Here is a 19,971-nt window from a genome sequence, read left to right on the forward strand (position 1 = left end):
TTGGAAATACCGAGATCAGCCAGATGATCCTTCCAGTTCTGTCTCTGTGATACTACAAGACATTTTTTCCTCCACCTATGATGGTTTCTCTTTCAAGAGAAACACCGTGCTGGGGTCACGGGTGAAGACCCCCAACAGTGCCTCACCCTGCTTTGGCACACTGGCTGCATGGCTGGATTATATCAAGAGGAGAAATCGCAGAGAGAGGAATAAGCCATGCAGCTGCAGTCACGCAGGTCAGGAAATCTTCTGCCCCAGTGAATGTTTGCAGGAGGGGTAATGAGAAGGGGAGATTAGAGGCCAGGCCAGCATCGTGCCAGTTAAACCAGCATTCCCTGCTGGGCACACCTCCTTGACTGACCATTCTGGCTTAGTATATGCCAGCTTTTAAGACTGGGTCCCATTACAGCCATGCTTGAATAAGAATTATTCGAAACGCGGCATCAGGCATCCGGATTATGCGTCGGCTTTTTATGGCTCAGAAAATTTGATGACTTGCACTCCAATTTGGACTCTGATATTGCTTCTATGCTGGAGTAGATACATGGAAAGACTGTAGACTCTGTTTCTATTATGCTTTATTATTGCACTTTGGCCAACTGAATTATATTATATTTGCTGTTATGCTTATTTGATTTATATTATACTTGTTGTTATGCTTAATTGATCATTATATACTTGCTTATTTGCTTGTGTGTTCATTTTTTGCCAGTGGTGTGTGTTTTTTTGCTACTAGAAATATTCTTGCAAGGTCTTAAAACCCAAGATTTTGTGTTAATTTAGATTACAGACAATAGAGATGCACAACACAGAAACCTGCCAACTGAGCAGAACGAGAGGCAGGATGAGTTTCAGAAGTCTGGATTCTTGATGTAGCAGCTGTCCTTTCTGTCTGCGAAAAGCTGGGAAAGAAAACATTTAGGCAAATGAAAGCTGGAGAGGAGCGGTTAGCCACGTGGCCGCAGGGTTTACCTGTGAGGATGTTTTCAGAGACCACGTTCACCTGAACTTCTACGGAGCGTTTGGAAGTGTAGGTGATCTCAGCGCTGACGTGCGCCACTTCCCCGATGCACACAGGGGAGAGGAAGTCAGTGCGCTCCACACGGGCCAGGGCAGCCACGCAGCGTTCCTAGGGACACAAAAGCTGCAATCAGCTGACGCATGACACAGTGATAAGAAAATAAAACACACAACACATACACAGTCGGTACAGCCCTCCTAAACTAGCTTGATTCATTTCTGGGGTGGGGGTGGGGGTAAGCACAGCCATCAAAGATCTTTTCGCAGAGGTTTTCTAATTTTTAAAAAACTTCTCATTCAGCCTGTTCTCCCAACTGTTAAGAGCCGTATACAGAACAGCAACCGTGCTGCGGAGAGCCAAACGCGGCCCATAAAACCTTATCGGCAGCGACCGCCAAATTACTGCAATGACTTCGGAAGCCGTCTCCAATCCCGCCCAAAGCCAAGCGAGCCCTTCTGATCGTGAAAGAAGCAATAAGTAATTAATAGACGCTCTCCCCTTTTCCCTGCGAATGCTCCTTCCGCGAGGAAATGGCATCGGTGCTCTGGTATTTGATCCCTTCTGCTCCTCACATTATGCACTAGTGCCACCTATTGGCAATTCAGCTAACCCCCCCCCCCATCCACTGACCTGGTTGGCCGCCCAGCCTAGCCACTCCCTCCTATATAGGAGGTAGTGGCCTAGCCCAGCCTCATCAGATCTCAGAAACTGAGCAGGATCGGCCCTGGCCAGCAGTGTTCCCTCTAAGCTGAGTTAGTGTGAGCCAGCTCACGGTTTTTTTGCCTCCGGCTCACACATTTTTGTCTTAGCTCAGTGTTGATATTCTTAGATTCAAGATCGATGGTCGTTTTGCAAACACAAGAGTCACATTAGTGAACAGAAAAATATCTTTACTACAAAACAAAATAAAGCATGGGTAGGGTACTTTGGATAAAAAGAAATAAAACAAAAGGTTACATGCTCGCAGTCACTTTCAGCACCACATACCTAACACCTACATCTTTCCTATCTATCAGGGCGGCTTCAAGAGAAACTTCCTGTGTGCTTCACACAAAGGGCCATAAAGCTTGTGAATACATTAATGCTAGATCAAAGCATTTCCACAAGCAAGTTGTTAGTTGACCAATACAAAGGCTACAGGTCACTTCATTCGGCTAAGGAACTCCCTCAGACTTTCCCGCCGTAGAATACATTATGTAACGCAACATCCTGTCTCCTGACAAACAACACTTAACTCTGTAATGACTGAAGTGTAGGCAACTTGAAACTCCAACACTCAGGAAGGAGGGCTCCAGGGCAAACTAATGTATGCAGTCGTCAAATCATTTGCTCACAACTTCAGTGCCAGTAGCTCAGAAAGTAGAATTTTTGCTCACAAGATTCCAGAGCTTAGAGGGAACATTGCTGGCCAGTATTTGGATAAGAGACTGCCGAGGAATACCAGGGGGGTGACGTGGAGGCAGCCAATGGCAAAGCACCTCTGAAAATTCTCTTGCCTTGAAAACCCAACGGGGTCGCCATAAGCCAGCCGTACGCCACCGCCACCAAATGGATTGGCACCTATTTTTCCCATCATTGACAGCCAGAGGCTTCGAGAAACTGATTCTGAAAGTGGGAGCCCTCCCCCCTAATGTGTTTCTGGGGCAGAGCCAAAGATCAGTACCTACTTTACAGCTCGGTTTTGTTAAGCTTCATCTGGACTCCAATCTTGAGAGAATGAAGACCACATCCCTGAGCTCTGGACTGGAAGGAATGCCTGCCGCTGGTTCTGCGGCTCCTCAACAAGACTTGGGGGAGAGGACAGGAGGGAAGCCGCCACACTGTCACCAGTGTTCCCTCTAAGCCGAGTTAGTGTGAGCTAGCTCACAGGTTTTTAGCCTCTAGCTCACACATTTTTTTGTCTTAGCTCAGGAAGGAAGGCTCCAGAGCAAACTAATTGATGCTGTAGCCAAATTGCTCATTCACGACTTTGATGCCAGTAGCTCACAATGCGGAATTTTTGCTCACAAGACTCCATGGCTTAGAGGGAACATTGTCACTCCCCTTTATAGAAACTGCCAAGCATGATAGGGTACCCAAGGGACCACCTTCGCCCATATGAACCTGCATATGGAGCAGAGGTCCATCAGTGGCTATTAGCCACAAGGTATAGATAGGGACTCTGGGGCAAGTGATGCTCTGTCATCTTGGTACTTGGGGGGGGGGGTCAACAGTGGGAGGGCTTCTAATGTCCTGGCCCCACTGGTGGACCTCCTGATGGCACTGGTATTTCTGGCCACTGTGTGACACAGAGTGTTGGACTGGACGGGCCTTTGGCCTGATCCAACATTGGCGTCTCTTATGTTCTTATGTCTGTAGTTTAAGTTCATGCGGCATTGCCCTCCTCCACATACCTGTTGAGTGAGATAATGGTAGCATATACCAGCGAGAGAACCTTTGCAGCCACGGCCTCCAGGCTTTGGGACTCTCTATACTCCCCCTCTCTCTTTCCCACCCCCCTCCAGAGTTCTTTTCTGGACGACCGCTTAAGGGGGCTGATTCCCCGGCAAGGCAGGATATAAATTGAAAATAATAAATAAATCCAATTAATATTTCGTTCTTTGCTGCTGCTTTCAGTTTTCGCTCTTGTCTGCTGTTCTTTGGTCCGGGTGTCAGGCACCTGTTCTACTGCTGTTTCTAATTATTTAATAAGGGGCTGAAGTTCTTTCTCTCTCTGCTGTTTACGGTTGCCTATTTTTGAGACGCTTTCATTTTACTTGCACTTTAACTTTTCCCCCCCTCATACGAACATAAGAGAAGCCAACGTTGGATCAGGCCAATGGCCCATCCAGTCCAACACTCTGTCACACAGTGGCCAAAAATACCAGGTGCCATCAGGAGGTCCACCAGTCGGGCCAGGACACTAGAAGCTCTCCCACTGTTCCCCCCCTCCCCCCCAAGCACCAAGAAGACAGAGCATCACTTGCCCCAGAGTCCCTATCTATACCTTGTGGCTAATAGCCACCGATGGACCTCTGCTCCATATGCTTTCCTTTTATGGCTTCAGAAGGGTGATAGCACAAAGGCTACAAATAAACTAACTGAAGTGGGAGAGGAGTCCACGTAAGAATTCATGCTGTTCTGCCCCTGAAAAGGAACTCCAGAGCGCAAAGTTCTCCGACACTTGCTGCTTATATGTCGAGAACAGAGAAGGCCAGAACCAAGACACTGGTAACACCCAGATTAGACTACTACAATCTGCTCTGTGTAGGGCTGCCCCTGAAGATTACTTATTCAGATTTTTATTCCACCCTTCCTCTAAGGAGCTCAGAGAGGCACACATGGTGTTCCTCTCTTCTCCTCCTCCCCCGTCCATGTTATCCAGACAACAACCCTGAGAGGTGGTGATTTCCCCACGGCCACCCAGTGAGAATCATGGTAGAGTGAACCTCTGAACTAGGATCACCCCAGTCTTAGTTAGACACATTTACATTTACGACACTAGCTTGGAAGCTTCAGCTGATACAAAAAAACCCCAACCTGACTGGTACCCTTCAAAATGAACATGTAACACCTGCACTACATCAATGTCACGGAGTACAGATTTGCCTCCAGGCTGAACTGAAGGAGCTGTGTTTGATCTCCAAAGTCCTAAAAGGCTTAGATCCAGAATACCTGAAGGACTGATCAACTTCTGTTATCAACCTGGTCTAGCCTTAAGATCTACGAACGAGGGTTTCCTACAGGAACTTGCCTTGTCCAAGGAAAGATTGGAAGCCTTTGGGGAGGGCCTTTTCCGCTGCCATCACTTTCCCAGGAGCTGGGACTAACACTGCCGTGAAGGCTTTGCAGAGAAAGCAGAACATGTACGTACTCTGGAAGGCCTTCGGACTGACCGTGCCATTTCCCTTTTACTGTATCCTGCGATTGAAGTTTTATGGGGTTTTATATTTCAAATTGTTTTATGATTTTTGAGAGCCACCTCGGGTGCTCAAGCTGGGCAGAAAGGCAGCACAGTAAATTAAAACGATAAAAATGAAATGTCAGTTGGACTAGCAAAAAGAGCTGGGCATACGTTGCCAATGGAGCTGCGGTGGCTCAAGTGGTTAAGATGCTGAACTGCAGGCTGTGGAAGGTCAGTAGTTCAGCAGTTCGAGACCCGGGTGCCGCGAGACGGAGTGAGCTCCCGTCTCTAGTTCCAGCTCCTGCCAACCTAGCAGTTCGAAAGCAAGAAATTGCAAGTAGATAAATAGGCACCACTTCGGTGGGAAGGTAACAGCGTTCCGTGCGCCTTGGTGTTTAGTCATGCCGGCCACATGACCACGGAAACGTCTTCGGGCAGCGCTGGCTCTTCGGCTTGGAAACGGAGATGAGCACCGCAACCCTAGAGTCGGATTCGACTGGCTTTCGAGCAAGGGAACCTTTACTTTATACGTTGCCAGGTGCCCCCTCCTGGAGATTTGGGGGTGGAGCTTGGAGATGACAGGGACCTCAGTGGGGTACAGTGCTACAGAGGGACCCTACAAAGCATCCATTTTCTCCAGGGGAACTGATCTCTGTAGCCTGGAGATGAGCTGTAATTCCAGGGGAACCCCAGGTCCCTCCTGGAGGCTGGCATCCCTGGCTGGGTACATACATTACTTGGTTGTGAAGCTCTGGGTCTTCCAGTACAAAGTGGTACACTTTAACATGCCTTCAGGGAGGTCTACGTCCTCCCTTCGTCTCATCATAGTATCTCTAGATGCTCTCGTGTGGTTGCCAATGCTCCCTTTAAGCCGTGGAGTCTTGTGAGCAAAAATTCTACTCTGTGAGCTACTGGCATTAAAGTTCCGAGCGAGCCATGATTTGGCTGCTGCGTAAATTATAGTTTGCTCTGGAGCCTTCCTTCCTGAGCTCAGACAAAAATGCGTGAGCCAGAGGCTAAAAAACTGTGAGCTGGCTCGCACTAACTCAGCTTAGAGGGAACACTGGTGGTTGCATGACGACTCATCAGGGGAAAGCTCAACTTGAGTTTCTGGCTGAAGCTGGCAAAGGAATGAGCCCCCTTCATAGCTGCTGAGCTGCACGTAGACAGCCCTCATCTCAATATCACACCATTCATAATTTGCTTCTCTCCTCTCCAAACTGACCACAAGGCTTTCAAACAGACGTCCAAACCAGTGTTCCCTCTAAGCTGAGTAGCCTCCAGCTCACACGTTTTTGTCTTAGCTCCGGATGGATGGCTCCAGAGCAAACTAATTTACTCAGCAGCCAAATCGCTCACTCATAACTTTAACGCCGGTAGCTCACAAAGTAGAATTTTTGCTCACAAGACTCAACAGCTTAGAGGGAGCATTGGTCCAAACCTGGAGCAAAATTCCAGGCCAGGCCAGCAAATGCAACCCGAGCCACCGAGGGAAATGCGGCCTACCAACAGTGCATGGCAAGCCCCCCCCAAGGTCCATGGTGTAAACTGAAGTTTTTGCTCCCAGACTGGGTGCCCAAGCACAGTGGCGTTCCAAGAACCCGCCATGCCACAGTGAGTAAACTGCGCTTAGTCTGTGGGGCTCACGCTGTTCAGGCACCTCGTACGCTTTGGGAGACCGGCTGTAGGGATCCTACAGCTAGTGCAAATGCCTCCATCGCCGCCCCAAATACCACCTTCTCCTCCCCTTACTAGCAGATTCGGGATTGATCACTCTCGAGAATGACACGCTCTAATCCTATCATGCCTAACTGTGGATTAGCTTGCTGGGGGATTTAGGAGGAAAAACGGATTAGCCCAAGGTAGAACGAGACCAAGCAGCTGATGCTTCCCCCGATCTGGGTCAGTCCTGAGCCCTGCGAAAAGATCCAGGCACGTTCTCTGGAGCTGCTCTAATTGCTCTTTTATTACTGCGGCGCCTTAGAGCGACACGCAAGGGCCAAAGCACTGAAATTGCATCTCGAAACATGACCTGGAGCGGAAGCAAAGACCACACCGTACAGTAACCACGGGACCTGAGAATGCCAGTCACTGCCACACAGCTCTGGCAATAGCAGAGCTTCCGAAGGTGGTGGTGGGGAGAGCCCTGGAAACACACTGATTCTTTCTGCAGAAGACTTGGAAACCAGTGCAGATTTACAAACCTGGTTGCATAGCTTCTATACTGGGCACGTGGGGCTGCATGTTACTGCAAAGTAACACACGACGGAGAAAATATGCTAGAAAACGGGAGAGAGAGTAACATTCTGAACTTGTGTCCCACCTCCGGAAGGGCCCTTCAAAGGCCAAGTGAAAGCATAAAATTGTTCTGCAGATTGCAAATGGCTTAAAAAGAGAGAGTTTTCTTTCCGGCTTTTCTGTTCCTCCTCTTCTCGATATGTGCTGTGTCCATAAGACCACAGGCACGGTATGTACATGCTCTACATACAGTGCCCGTGCGCTACCGGCGCTGGTAAGCATTAACTACTAGAGACAAAGCATAAAGCGGGAAGGGCTTGTATGTTAAAAACCACGCTCTGTGGCCTGGGCACGGACACAAATGGCAGTTTGCCGCAGGAACCCCCATCAGTGAAGCCACAAGCTATTCACAGAGAAACTCAATTCCATGACGCTGGTCCTTTTTGCCATTCAAGATCCTACTAAAGAGCCCCATGGAGCAAGGGACTGCGCTTGTGCCAAAATGAACAGCTAGTGCAAGAACACAAGCCATGGAAAGCCATCTGCAGGCTGAATATTTTGTTGCGGCAGTGCCAGGTGAGATGGGCACGGGTGGCCACCCTGCACTTGGGTTTCCTCAGTGGGAGAAGCAGTCGCTACGACGCTTCCCTGCTTCAGCATACGACAAGGACATACCCCGGACTGAGAGTTGCAGTGGCGGGTGCTAATGATGGCGCCCGCTTCCTCAATCATTTTCAAGATGGTTCCCCCGTGGACATTTCCAGCGATGTTGGCATCATCTGGGCGCATGATCCTGTGGAAGAAGAGTGGGAGAAACATGCTATCAGACCCCTGTTTGAGTGAAGAGGCAGAAACAGGTGAACTCGCCTTTTACTGGAACATCTAATAGCTTTCCAGCTGTCGGATCTACTGGTTTCCTCCTCAAGCAACAAGAGCTTCAAGCAAGCACTGGTTGTTGTCACCAAATATGCTACCATAAAACCTCTGTGTATGTGGACAGCCTGAGAAGTGCATCCAGCGTAGCTTACTGATCTAGCAATGACCTGAATGGTCATCTTTCCTCAACTCCAGGTCCCAACTAGAACACACATGTGAATCAAATGCCAAACCACGATTTCAAATGGATTAACAAGCCATGGTTGTGACTACGGCTATGCAAGCAAGAGCGAGCAGAGAGAATCTGCTGCATCTCCTCCTTCCCGCCACCAACCATGAGGGATAGAAGCTTGTGTTCTTAATTTATTCTATTGTGTTTCCTCACTTTATTCTAGTTTGTATTGTGATTCGTTATATCTATGTGTTTTATGATGCCGGTGGCTCAAGTCGTTAAGACGCTGAACTGCGGACCAGACGGTCAGTAGTTCAGCAGTTCGAGACCCGAGTGCCGCAGGATGGCCCCAGCTCCTGCCAACCTAGCAGTTCGAAAGCAAGGAGCTGCAAGTAGATAAATACTTCCCGCTTCCGTGGGAAGGTAACAGCATTCCGTGCGCCTCGGCGTCTAGTCATGCCGGCCACATGACCACGGAAACGTCTTCAGACAGCGCTGGCTCTTCAGCTTGGAAGCGGAGATGAGCACTGTGTCCCTAGAGACAGATTCGACTGGCTTTCGAGCAAGGGAAACCTTTACCTATATTGTATTAATAGGCATTTGTGTTTTAACATATTTTTAATCCTTTTAATGTAAGCCGCCCTGAGCCTGCCTTGGCAGGGAAGGCAGGATAAAAATTGAACAAATAAATAAATAAAAATAAAATGCCAACAAAAGACCCTCTGCTCCAGGAATCAAACTCTTCTACATGTAGCACAGTTGCATGGACTTCAAGCCTAACTGTTTCGGAGGCACCACCCCACACATATACCAAGCCCTACGGCACCCAAGCATAAAGCTAAATCCTCTGTTGTGAGTCACCTTACAGTTCACATTTTTTCCATCTGACGAACCAGCCGCTCCTACGGAGTCATAAACAGACAATTAACAACTTCCTCTAGATACAAATACAAACAGTCCCCCCCGCTGCATACTTTCCAGTCATGCACTCAGCACTTGAACAGAACCCAGAAAATCACAACACAACGACCCACAATTAACACAGCAAGTTACGTATCACCCAGGGAAAGGAGTCTGAAGGCAGCCATACTGGGTAAGCAGAAATGGCATCCTAACAACAGAGAAATCCTTGCTCTTCCTTGGGACTTGAGCATCTGTGTATTTCTGCTTCATGATTTGCATCACGCCATCATCACCCTGAAACCACTTTTATGCCCCTCCCCTCCCCAAGGATTCTTCATCTTCCCTCATCAAAATAAGATGCTGGCATCACAGCCAATCAGGGAAGGTAGCTTAAGAGTGAATCACCATAGAAACCCTGTAATCTGAAGGCAAAAAGGAAGCACGTGGCCCAAGAACAGCATCAGACAAGAAAATACCGGTTGGATCAAGATCTTCAGGTCCTCCTGTGGAAGTCAGCCAGCCAAGAGAACCCCCCTAAGAGAACAGGACTGGTCCAGACGTACTAAGATTTCCACTGGCCTTCTGTCCTGTTCGTACACCACCCTAGTGCTAAGCAACGTGTTAAATCACACACATGTGATCTTAGCCAAGAGAAGCGAGAGCAACGTGTTAAATTATGCCAGTTTAACAAATATATGTCCTTTGTTCGGGGAAAGGAAGACCTGAACCACAGACACCTTCCCCCAAAACTTTCAGCTTGAGAAATGTGGGGGTCAGTGTGGCGTAGATGTTAAGATGGTTAGACTAGTATCTAGGAGTCCCAGGTTCAGAATTCCACTCAGTCATGAGAGCTTGCTGGGTGACCTTTGCCCAGTCACACTTTCTCAGCCGGCCCTACCTGACAGGGTTGTTGAGAGTATAAAATGGAGAAGAGAATGATGTAAAATGCTTTGGGTTCCCTTTGGGGAAGAAGGTGGCGTATAAGAGAAGTAAATAATAAAAAGTTAATAAGAAAGGCTGTTTCCTAGCTTCTTTGTGTGTTTTTTTCATGGGGATGGTGGGGGGAAAAAGATTCAGGGGAAAAATTCAGCTACTAAAACGTAACTTGTTTCATCTTGTTAAAAAGAAGAGATTGGATTTATATCCCGCCGTTCACTACCCAAAGGAGACTCAGAGTGGTTTACAATCTCCTTTCCCTTCCCCTCCCCACAACAGACACCCTGTGAGGTAGGCGGGGCCAAGAGAGCGCTCTCAAGAACTGATCCTGAGAGAACAGCTCCGAGAGAACTTGTGACTGACCCAAGGTCACACTGGCAGCTGCATGTGGAGGAATGGGGAATCAAACCTGGTTCTCCCAGATTAGAGTCTGTGCTCCTAACCACGACACCATACTGGCCACGGGATACACACATTGGCTTCATCAAGGATTGGCAGCAGGGATATGGAAAGTTCTGTCCATGGGAGATACACAGTGACAGCATCCTGTTCGTATATGAAGTCATACTGTATGGTATGCTTATGAAACAACAAACCCCCCCAGTAAATTCCTTAGTTCTGTTTGAAGTTGCAAAGATATCCTGTAGCAGAGAACGAGAGCTGTAAAATGCTGCACTCTGTGTTATCTACGCACAACTCTCGTTTTCGGTCTTTTGAGAAGTAGGGAAAAAAGGTTTAACATAGAAGTTACGGATTCAGTACACAAAAGGTTTTAATGTTTTCTGCAGGTTTCATAACTGAACTAAATATGACTCATCGTCAGCACAAAGTGCTGTCAACTGAAGACCAAGTTAGTTCCATTTAAACGATGGACATATCCTTGAAGATATGTTTGCGTCTGTCACTCTGTACTATACCCAGGAATTACCAAATGCTGCAGAATATACAAAGCCCTGACCCGTGTAGCCCAGGCTAGCCTGATCTTGTCAGATCTCGGAAGCTAAGCAGGGTTGACCCTGGTCAGTATTTGGAAGGGAGACCACCAAGGAATACCAGGGTTGCAATGCAGAGGCAGGCAATGGCAAAACGGCGCTGAAGTGTCTTGCCTCGAAAAACCAATGGGGTCGCCATAAATCAGCTGTGATTTGATGGCAAAGAGGGAAAAAAGTACACAAAAACCTTCATAGGACTATTGTAAAGAAGCATTTTGAGTAAAACCCTGTCTCTAAAAGCAATTCATTCATTCCAAATGGGAGGGTTTTTTAAGTGTTCCTCGAAATTAATTTTTCCAGCAAGAAGAAGAGAAGAGATTGGATTTATACCCCGCCCTTCACTACTCAAAGGAGTCTCAGAGCGGCTTACAAACTCCTTTCCCTTCCCTTCCCCACAACAGACACCCTGTGAGGTAGGTGGGGCTGAGAGAGCTCTTGACAGAAACTGCTCTTTTTCAAGGACAGCTCTTATCAGAACTAAGGCTTGCCCAAGGTTATCCAGCAGGTGCAAGTGGAGGAGTGGGGGAATCAAACCCGGTTCTCCCAGATTAGAGTCAGCGCACTTAGCCACTACACCAAACTAGGACTCAAAGGTTGTAATTGGCTTTTTGAAAAAAGATGCTCTTCAAGACATCAATATGATCCAGCAATCCAAATTCTCTCTGTGGTATCCTTGGATTAAGAAAAACATACTCTTCTCATGGTACTTACATTAAGAAAGGCATTTACTAGTGCATTTTTTCAAACTATGCCATCTGGGCAGGTTTCAAAAAATACCTGTGGAACACCTCTGCCTTCGTGGTCTTAATCAGGTGGAAGATATTGTATATTATGTTTTATATTGCTCCTTTTATGGGTCCATTCAAAACTAACTGTTGAATCAGTTTGTTGAAATTTTTCTGGCTCAGATGAAGAATGTATTAACTTTTTTTAATGGTTGATGCCGTCCCTTTTGTTCCCCTCAAAGTGGCCACTTTTATCTTTTTATCAATAAACGTAAGGAAGACATTAGGATATGCTAATTCTGCAGGAATTTTACCTAAATTGTGATCTTATGTTATTTCATTGATATTTTATTCTGTTGTATTTATTTTGTTACTATTTACTATTTCACTTTTAACTCTATACATTTTACTCCACTACGTAATAATCCCCTTTTGTTGTGGTGGGTGTACTGATATACGTCACTGTTTATGCTGGGTTGTTATGGCCAATGGCTACGACAACATTAAACGCACTGAAAGGTATTCTTAGAAAAATATTCTTCAGCAGCGATTAAATCAGCAGAGCAATGAAAAAAGAGTCGATGTCTGTGTGTATGTTTGAAAAGAAAAATTACTTTACTTGAACTAACAGGGAAAAGGTAAACAGGATTTAAAACAACAGACTCTAAATCCTACATGTTTACAGCTGGAAGACGACACTAGAAGAAATGGTGTCTCTACTCCAAGCAAAACGAAGACAGGGAAGAGACCCCAGTATGCAAAATAGCCAATACACTGATTTTCCAATCACAAGGCTGAAGTTCAGGTCATTTAACTAAGACCTCCTACGAGATTTGTGGGCTTTTCTCACTTGATAACAGACTGGTTACAGTAAACACGTGTGACTTCTTGTTGACTAGCAAACAAAGTTAACTCTATCATTGCTGAAGCGCTGTTCAACTTGCTAAACCCAACACAAGCACTGCCGCCACATCTCAAGGGCACCGTCAGGCGGCAACGGAGAAGTGGGAATTAGAAGAATACAAGCAAGGTAGGACCCTCTGAGATCACTGCCTGCCTAGCAGCGCCTCACTTACCTTCTGACAGCAGAAACTGTCGCCACACTCGCCATGCCTTCTAGAAGAGGAGTAGAATAAACAAAAGCTTGTGTTCTCAGAACCCCAGAAGGGATGCATGTGGCTCTTGCTATGATCAGAATCTTAAAACACAGAGAGGGAGGGAGGGAGGGACGGACAAGTCTGGCTGCTCTTCCCACGGGGCTAGCATTCCACTTGGAACGGAGCAAAAGAGAGTCTCCGGGTTCATTTCTAGAAGCAACCACTGGTCTCGCTGGTTTTCTTCAGTAGATTTGAATTTTGTATCATTACATTTCATCCTGTGCTCGCTCCATTTCGTGGCTCCTTGACCTTGCTTTTTTATTTATTTCTTTAATTTATACCCCGCCTTCCCTGCCGAAGCAGGCTCAGGGAGGCTTACATAATATTATAACGAAATAAAACAGTTAAAATTAGTAAAATTGCACTAAAACAGGTCTAAAACAATACATAAAGGGTTCGTGCAATATAACGATGGCGGGCATCCGACAGTCAGCTGGCAACATGGTCTGGGTCGTATAGGCGGAGCACAGGCTATTCAGTTGGTATAATAGTGATGTTAATGTTGAAATAATATTGGGGCAAGGGCCTCAGGTAGATGGATGCGGCTCCCTAAAACCAATACATAAAACCAATACATAAAAATGATTGCACAGTGAGGGTGCACTCAGCAACTAAAGAAGTGGGCTCTAGCTGGTGTGACCTTGGGTCAGTCCCAAGTTATTTCAGAGCTGTTCTCTCAAGAGAAGTTCTCGAAAGAGCCCTCTCGGCCCCACCTACCTCACAGGGTGTCTGTTGTGGGGAGAAGGAGACTGCAAACCGCTCTGAGACGCCTTTGGGCAGTGAAGGGTGGGATATAAATCCAATCCGATCTCCTTCTTCACTAAAGTTTATGCTGGAATAAAATGTTCATCTTTAAGGGGCCATAAGACTCCCATACACTATTGCTGTTCTTGAGGTTCAGAACGGCAGGTGTTTAAAAAAACAGAAGGAGAAACAGCCTCCTCCAAGGTGCGGCACCAAAATGATTTGTTTCCATTAGCCTCGGGAGGTTGCTTCCTCAGGGAAAGAAAGAGTTTCACAGAAACACAGCAGGAAGAAACATGCCACAGGGAAAAAAAGGACAGGACTGAACAAACAGGAAGAGTGCTCTTGGCTTATTCGGCACCTCCATGCTGTTTCTGGCTTTGCCTCTTCTGCCAGTGCTGTGAGACGGGCAAGGGACAAGATAGACATCTCGGTTGCAATAGGCAGGGGAAATGACAGCCAGAACCAGCCGCTTCCTACCCAGACGGCTCAGATTTTGAGGAAAAGAGGGGGTGAAGGCATTGCCTCTCTGTGCTTTGGCAACCTTGGGGAGTCTCTCACTCAGTAATGCTACTTGGCCTGCCAGTGGACCCCTCTCATCAACAAGACATGCACAATTATCCACACATCTTGTGGGAACTTCCGTTTTACATGTGCGGCTTTTGTGTGTGTGTATGCATCTGCTCAAGTGGTTAAGACGCGGAACTGCAGGCTGTGGAAGGTCGGTAGTTCAGCAGTTCGAGACCCGGGTGCCGCATGACGGAGTGAGCTCCCATGTCTAGTTCCAGCTCCTGCCAACCTAGCAGTTCGAAAGCAAGAAATTGCAAGTAGATCAATAGGTACCACTTTGGTGGGAAGGTAACAGCGTTCCGTGCGCCTTGGTGTTTAGTCATGCCGGCCACATGACCACGGAAACGTCTTCGGACAGCGCTGGCTCTTCGGCTTTGAAACGGAGATGAGCACTGCAACCCTAGAGTCGGATTCGACTGGCTTTCGAGCAGGGGAACCTTTACCTTTTTATGCATCTGCACCTGGAAGTCACACTGACCTCTGGTGACTGACCCCCTACTGGGGGCCTGGAGCCTATTTAGAGAGGTGGCTGAATAAAGCCTGCCTCCATCCTCCCGACTTGGTATTCCAAGAAAGTCTCCCATCCAAGTACTAACCACAGTGGGCCCTGCTTAGCTTCCGGGATCTGACGAGATCGGGCTTGCCTGGGCTACCCAGGTCAGGGCTACACCTGTAGCTTTGATGTGCTAAGACCTGTAGTCCAATTGGCCTCAAAGGCACAAGGCAGACAATGACTTGCCCAGCTCCATGCCTATTTATTCCCATTTTACAGAAGCTGAGAGGCACAGATTTAACCAAGGCTGCGCGATGAGGCCTTGGCTGAGTAAATACGCTGTCTGCCAGAGCACACCAGTTCATGCCCTTTCTCTGCTAGCTCTAATGCAGACAATTCTGATCACTTACCTGCTGAGTTTTGCATTGATCCACAAGAGCTTTGCTCCCTCCCAAAAGCCCCCGGTGCATCGCCACACTTTGAGCATTGCTTCATTAAGATCCAAGACCGCTCAGATACAGGCAGACAAATGAGATCGGCTTCCTTCACTCAGCGCTATTTCCCCCCCCTCCCTTCTCAAGAACCACAGCTGTCAGGAAATTTAGAAATGTCCCATACAAACAACAGTACAAGCTATGTATTTAGAGATTAATACCGCTTGCTCCGTTGACAGCAAAAGATATGTAGAGAAAAGAATTCCTCTGAATCCAGACAACAGACTGAATGCCAAAGGGACTTTGCTTCCGTCAACAAAAGAAGGAAGGGTCGACCGTTGTGTCCAATGCTCCCTCTAAGCTGTGGAGTCTTGTGAGCAAAAATCCTACTTTGTGAGCTACTGGCATTAAAACTGTGAGCAGGTGATTTGATTACTGCATACATTAGTTTGCTCTGGAGCCATCTTTCCTGAACTCAGACAAAAAATGTGTGAGCCGGAGGCTAAAAAATTGTGATCCAGCTCACACTAACTCAGCTTAGAGGGAACACTGGTTGTGTCTCACCTCCATGTTTCAAGGAATTGTGTTAAAGTCCCACTAAAACCTCATGGAAAAGTACGCTATCCAACAAACCATTCAGAAAGGGCAGGAAGCTTCGGACCAGTATAGTTAGCCTTTGCAGGACTCAAAAGATTTCCGGATTGACTTCTGACAAACCCTCTTCAGCCGGGCTCAGCCAGGTGAACTACACCTGCATTTCTAAGGAACAGACATTCGCATGTAGGGTCAGGATGACTCTTTGTGAAAACTGAACTTGCCGCTGGAAATTGTTTCACCAGTTCAGACGCAAAAAAAGGCCCCCTCTTGCTTAGAAAAAGGGGCTGTTTGCCGGAGGGAAACAGAGAGCCTGAAGCGATGCCAGAGAGGCTGCTCTGACTTAACCTTTGTCAAGGGGAGCGGTGGCACAGGGGATTTATCCTCTGGTTAAACATCTGAGCTGAACAGGACTGCTGTCAGTTCAAGCCCCGCACTGGTGTGAGCTACCAGCCGTGTCCCCAGCTCGCCGTCCACCCAGCGGTACGAAAGCTTCAGTGAGTAGATAAAATGGGTGCCACTCCTTAGAGAGGGTGGGCACACTTTAAACCCCCCCCCCCGTGGGAAGTGTTAGCCGACAAACGGAAGGTCCGCGCATAAGATCAAAAGCCGAGAGAGATCTACGCAGCATCAAAGAAAAGCCTTGCAATGGGCCCTTCCGGCCAGACGGTGGCAGTGGTGCGCCGCGACTGAGAAAAATGCTGACGACATCAAGCGACGCCGACTAAAGAATGCTGCCAGAACACGTCTGATGCTTACAGCTGACCAAACTCCCTGTCGACTGCGAAGTGTGTGTGATTAAAAATGATATATGTTGTCCAGTCCTGTGTCAACACATGAGTAACTGTAAATCGCTCAGAGCCGGCAGCTCTGCAAGGATTGAGCGATCAATAAATTGAAAGATTATTTATTTATTTATTATTTATATCCCTTATCCTGCCTGTGGCATGGATGGACTAACTGGAAGAGGGGGCCCTTTAACAGTGGAATGCACGGGGGGACAGCTCATCCAATGGTTCCAATGTTCCCTCTAAGCTGTGGAGTCTTGTGAGCAAAAATCCTACTTTGTGAGCAACTGGCATTAAAGATGTGAGCAAGTGATTTGGCTACTGCATCAATTCGTTTGCTCTGGAGCCATCCTTCCTGAGCGAAGACAAAAATGTGTGAGCCGGAGTCTAAAAAACTGTGAGCGAGCTCACACTAATTCAGCTTAGAGGGAACACTGGTTAGGGCCTGACCGGAATGGCATCGGCTGGGGAGAGGCTGGTTGCTATGGGCTGGTGCCAACGCTCCCTCTAAGCTGTGGAGTCTTGTGAGCAAAAAAAATCAACTTTGTGAGCTACTGGCATTAAAGTTGTAAGCGAGCGGTTTGGCTACTGAATAAATGAGTTCACTCTGGAGCCATCCTTCCTGAACTAAGACAAAAATGTGTGAGCCAGAGGCTAAAAAAAACTGTGAGCTAGCTCACACTAACTCAGCTTACGGGGAACACTGCCACATGGTCTGAAGAGGGCGTGTCTCCAAGCTGAGGGAGCCAGGCAAGCATGAGGAAGGCGAGGAATCTGGGTGGATGCTGTATCTGTGGGCCCTAAGCAGGCGGAGGACATGGGCGGATGCGGAGAGGAGTTGGGCAGCACCAGGCACAAGCGGCACATGGGAGAACAAGGCACGACGACTGGCACATGCGCGGCGGGACTGAACAGGCGGCCAGGGAAAGGGGGTGGCATAACTACCCTGACAACTTTGGCTGGAAAGCGCTTGAACAAAAGAGTTAGCAAATCGCAACCGGCTCCGTGGGCGTTCATGCCAGGAGGGAGCATGGAGAGTCAACCTCGACCCAATCTGATGAGGCCTCCCACGATGGGGTTACAGGTACCCCACGTAGGTGAGGAATCAATGGTCCCTCTAAGCTGTGGAGTCTTGTGGGGGGAAATTCTACTTTGCCAGCTACTGGCATTAAAGTTGTGAGCGAGCGTTTTGGCTGCTGCATAAATTAGTTGGCTCTGGAGCCATCCTTCCTGAGCAGAGACAAAAACGTGTAAGCCAGAGGCTAAAAAAACTGTGAGCCACCTCACACTAACTCAGCTTAGAGGGAACACTGGTGAGGAACACAACCCTGAAGCGACACTGCTGTTTAAATGTTGTTTAATTTTTAATAAAATATTTAAAAGGACACACTGCTTCCAACCCTTTTTATTTTTCTGCTAGGAGAAGAATTTGTTCCAAGGATTCTCCCCCTTTTCAGCTGGGCAAAAGACTGCAGGGTTGGCCTAATTCGAGAATTGTCAGATCTCATAAGGACATAAGAGACGCCAATGTTGGATCAGGCCAAAGGCCCATCCAGTCCAACACTCTGTGTCACACAGTGGCCAGAAATACCAGGTGCCATCAGGAGGTCCACCAGTGGGGCCAGGACATTAGAAGCCCTCCCACTGTTGACCCCCCCAAGCACCAAGAAGACAGAGCATCACTTGCCCCCAGAGTCCCTATCTATACCTTGTGGCTAATAGCCACTGATGGACCTCTGCTCCATATGCTTATCTAATTCCCTTTTGAAGCCGCCCATGCTTGTCCCCAAAAGGGACTCCCATCACAGTCCTTCCCTGAGCATTTGGGCAGTCAGATTCAAATACATGACTCAGCAATTTTCTTAACAAGGACTGAAGGAATCAGTGAGGAAAAGGGCACAGAATGTGAGATGGGACACAAAGAGCTGAGGCAGGGAAGCTAGAAAGACTGGGAGAAGGAAATAGGGATAGGGTATCAGGATGTAGGGTAAGAGTTAAACTCAATGAAAGAGTTAAAATAAAACCATTGTTTTAAAGGACAGCGGAGCCTGCAGCTACAGAGATTGGGATCAGAACAATCCTTCTCTCCCACTTGCAGAGCTTTGTAGTCACAGGGTCAGATGTCCTTTTAAAACTTCCCACAGCTATTTAACCATTCATAGTGCAGGAAAAACAGCATTAGAGATGGGTGAGTGGCAGTGAGAAATCCTCCCCAATCCAAGCTCCAGTTCTGCTGTTGCTTCCTCCCCTCTTCCCCCACCCATTATCTCTCTCTCTGTGTGTGTGTCTTTCTCTCTCACTTTCAGCCAGTCAGTCTAATGTATGTATGTATGTATGTATAAAAGAAAGCAGGAACAAGAAGATGGGAAGACAACTGTTGATGTCCAGCTAGCAAAGGACACCCAATCTCTTAGTGTTATCAAAAGCCTCTTGGCATTGGGTTCGCTTTCTGCCCTGTTCACGGTTACTGCCCTGTTCTGTGTTCACTGAGTTATTCCCTCAGCCCAGAGATGGATTACCTGTCTGCCTTTCCTGGTATGTATAATTAACAGGCCACATGTGTCACAGCAGGCATGATTTGCTTCTGCGCATGCTCTATGTCATGGAGAAATTCCACTCAACAATGCCACTCTAGACAAATCGGACTGGCCACAAACAGTCATGCCTCAACAACACAGCAGCGTATGCCACACAAAACCTAGAAACATATTTCCATCTCTTTCAACCCGTGTGTGCCCGTTAAGTGCCAAGTCACTACTGACTCATGGCAGCCCTATGAATTAATGACCTCCAAAATGTCCTATTGTGAACAGTGTGGCTCAGGTCTCGCAAACAGAGGGGGCCGTGGCTTCCTTTATGGAGTCAAGCCATTTTGAGCTTTCAATCCATGGGCCCAATATAGTTGTGCTGGAGTCCAGAAAAAGTAAACTGAAAAACTTTCAAATGGCCCTACATGGTGTATATAACTGCCAACAAGCGAACCAACCAAATTATAGCGGTGACAACTTTGAAAACCAGAGTGTCCGTATGTGTGGGGTGTGAGGGGGAGGGAGGCTGTGCAATCTAGAGAACCATAACCACATTGCAAAGGCTGACAAATGGTCTTCAAATGGTCTTCATCCCAGAATCCAACGGCCACTGTAAAAGGCCAAAAACTGGAGCGTGAGTACCAGGGGTCATTTCGTAGAAAAAGAGGTGCAGAAGCTCATTAGCATAACTTATTTGCATATGCCACACCCCTTGATATCACTGGAAGTGTGTCAAAAGGCAACACCCACCGCTCAGGCTCCACTGGACTGTTTTGGATTGCTAGCTATTGGGGGTGTGTGTGCAGATCTGTCCTCACAGAGGAGGGAGAGCTTGTACCTGAATAAAACTTGGTCTTAAAGATGCCACTGGACTCTTTTGGATTGCTAACTATGGGGGGGGGGGGGAGCGGCAAGAT

The 19,971-nt window shown here is 47.5% G+C and overlaps 1 protein-coding gene across 2 annotated transcripts in view; it reads right to left on the bottom strand.

Moving 5' to 3' along the window:
• The window catches only part of ACOT7 (acyl-CoA thioesterase 7), an 86,947-nt gene that overhangs the window by 63,674 nt on the left and 3,302 nt on the right, over positions 1–19,971 (bottom strand). For both annotated transcript variants that reach the window (XM_015411377.1, XM_015411376.1), the window contains exons 2-3: positions 7,818–7,935; positions 973–1,129 (exon numbers count right to left, since the gene is read on the bottom strand). In XM_015411377.1, coding sequence (XP_015266863.1) covers positions 973–1,129; positions 7,818–7,935 — 275 coding nt within the window. The remainder of the gene's footprint in view (positions 1–972; positions 1,130–7,817; positions 7,936–19,971) is intronic.

The sequence above is a fragment of the Gekko japonicus genome, unplaced genomic scaffold, assembly GCF_001447785.1.
Source record: "Gekko japonicus isolate JY-2015 unplaced genomic scaffold, Gekko_japonicus_V1.1 scaffold2653, whole genome shotgun sequence".
Classification (NCBI taxonomy): domain Eukaryota; kingdom Metazoa; phylum Chordata; class Lepidosauria; order Squamata; family Gekkonidae; genus Gekko; species Gekko japonicus.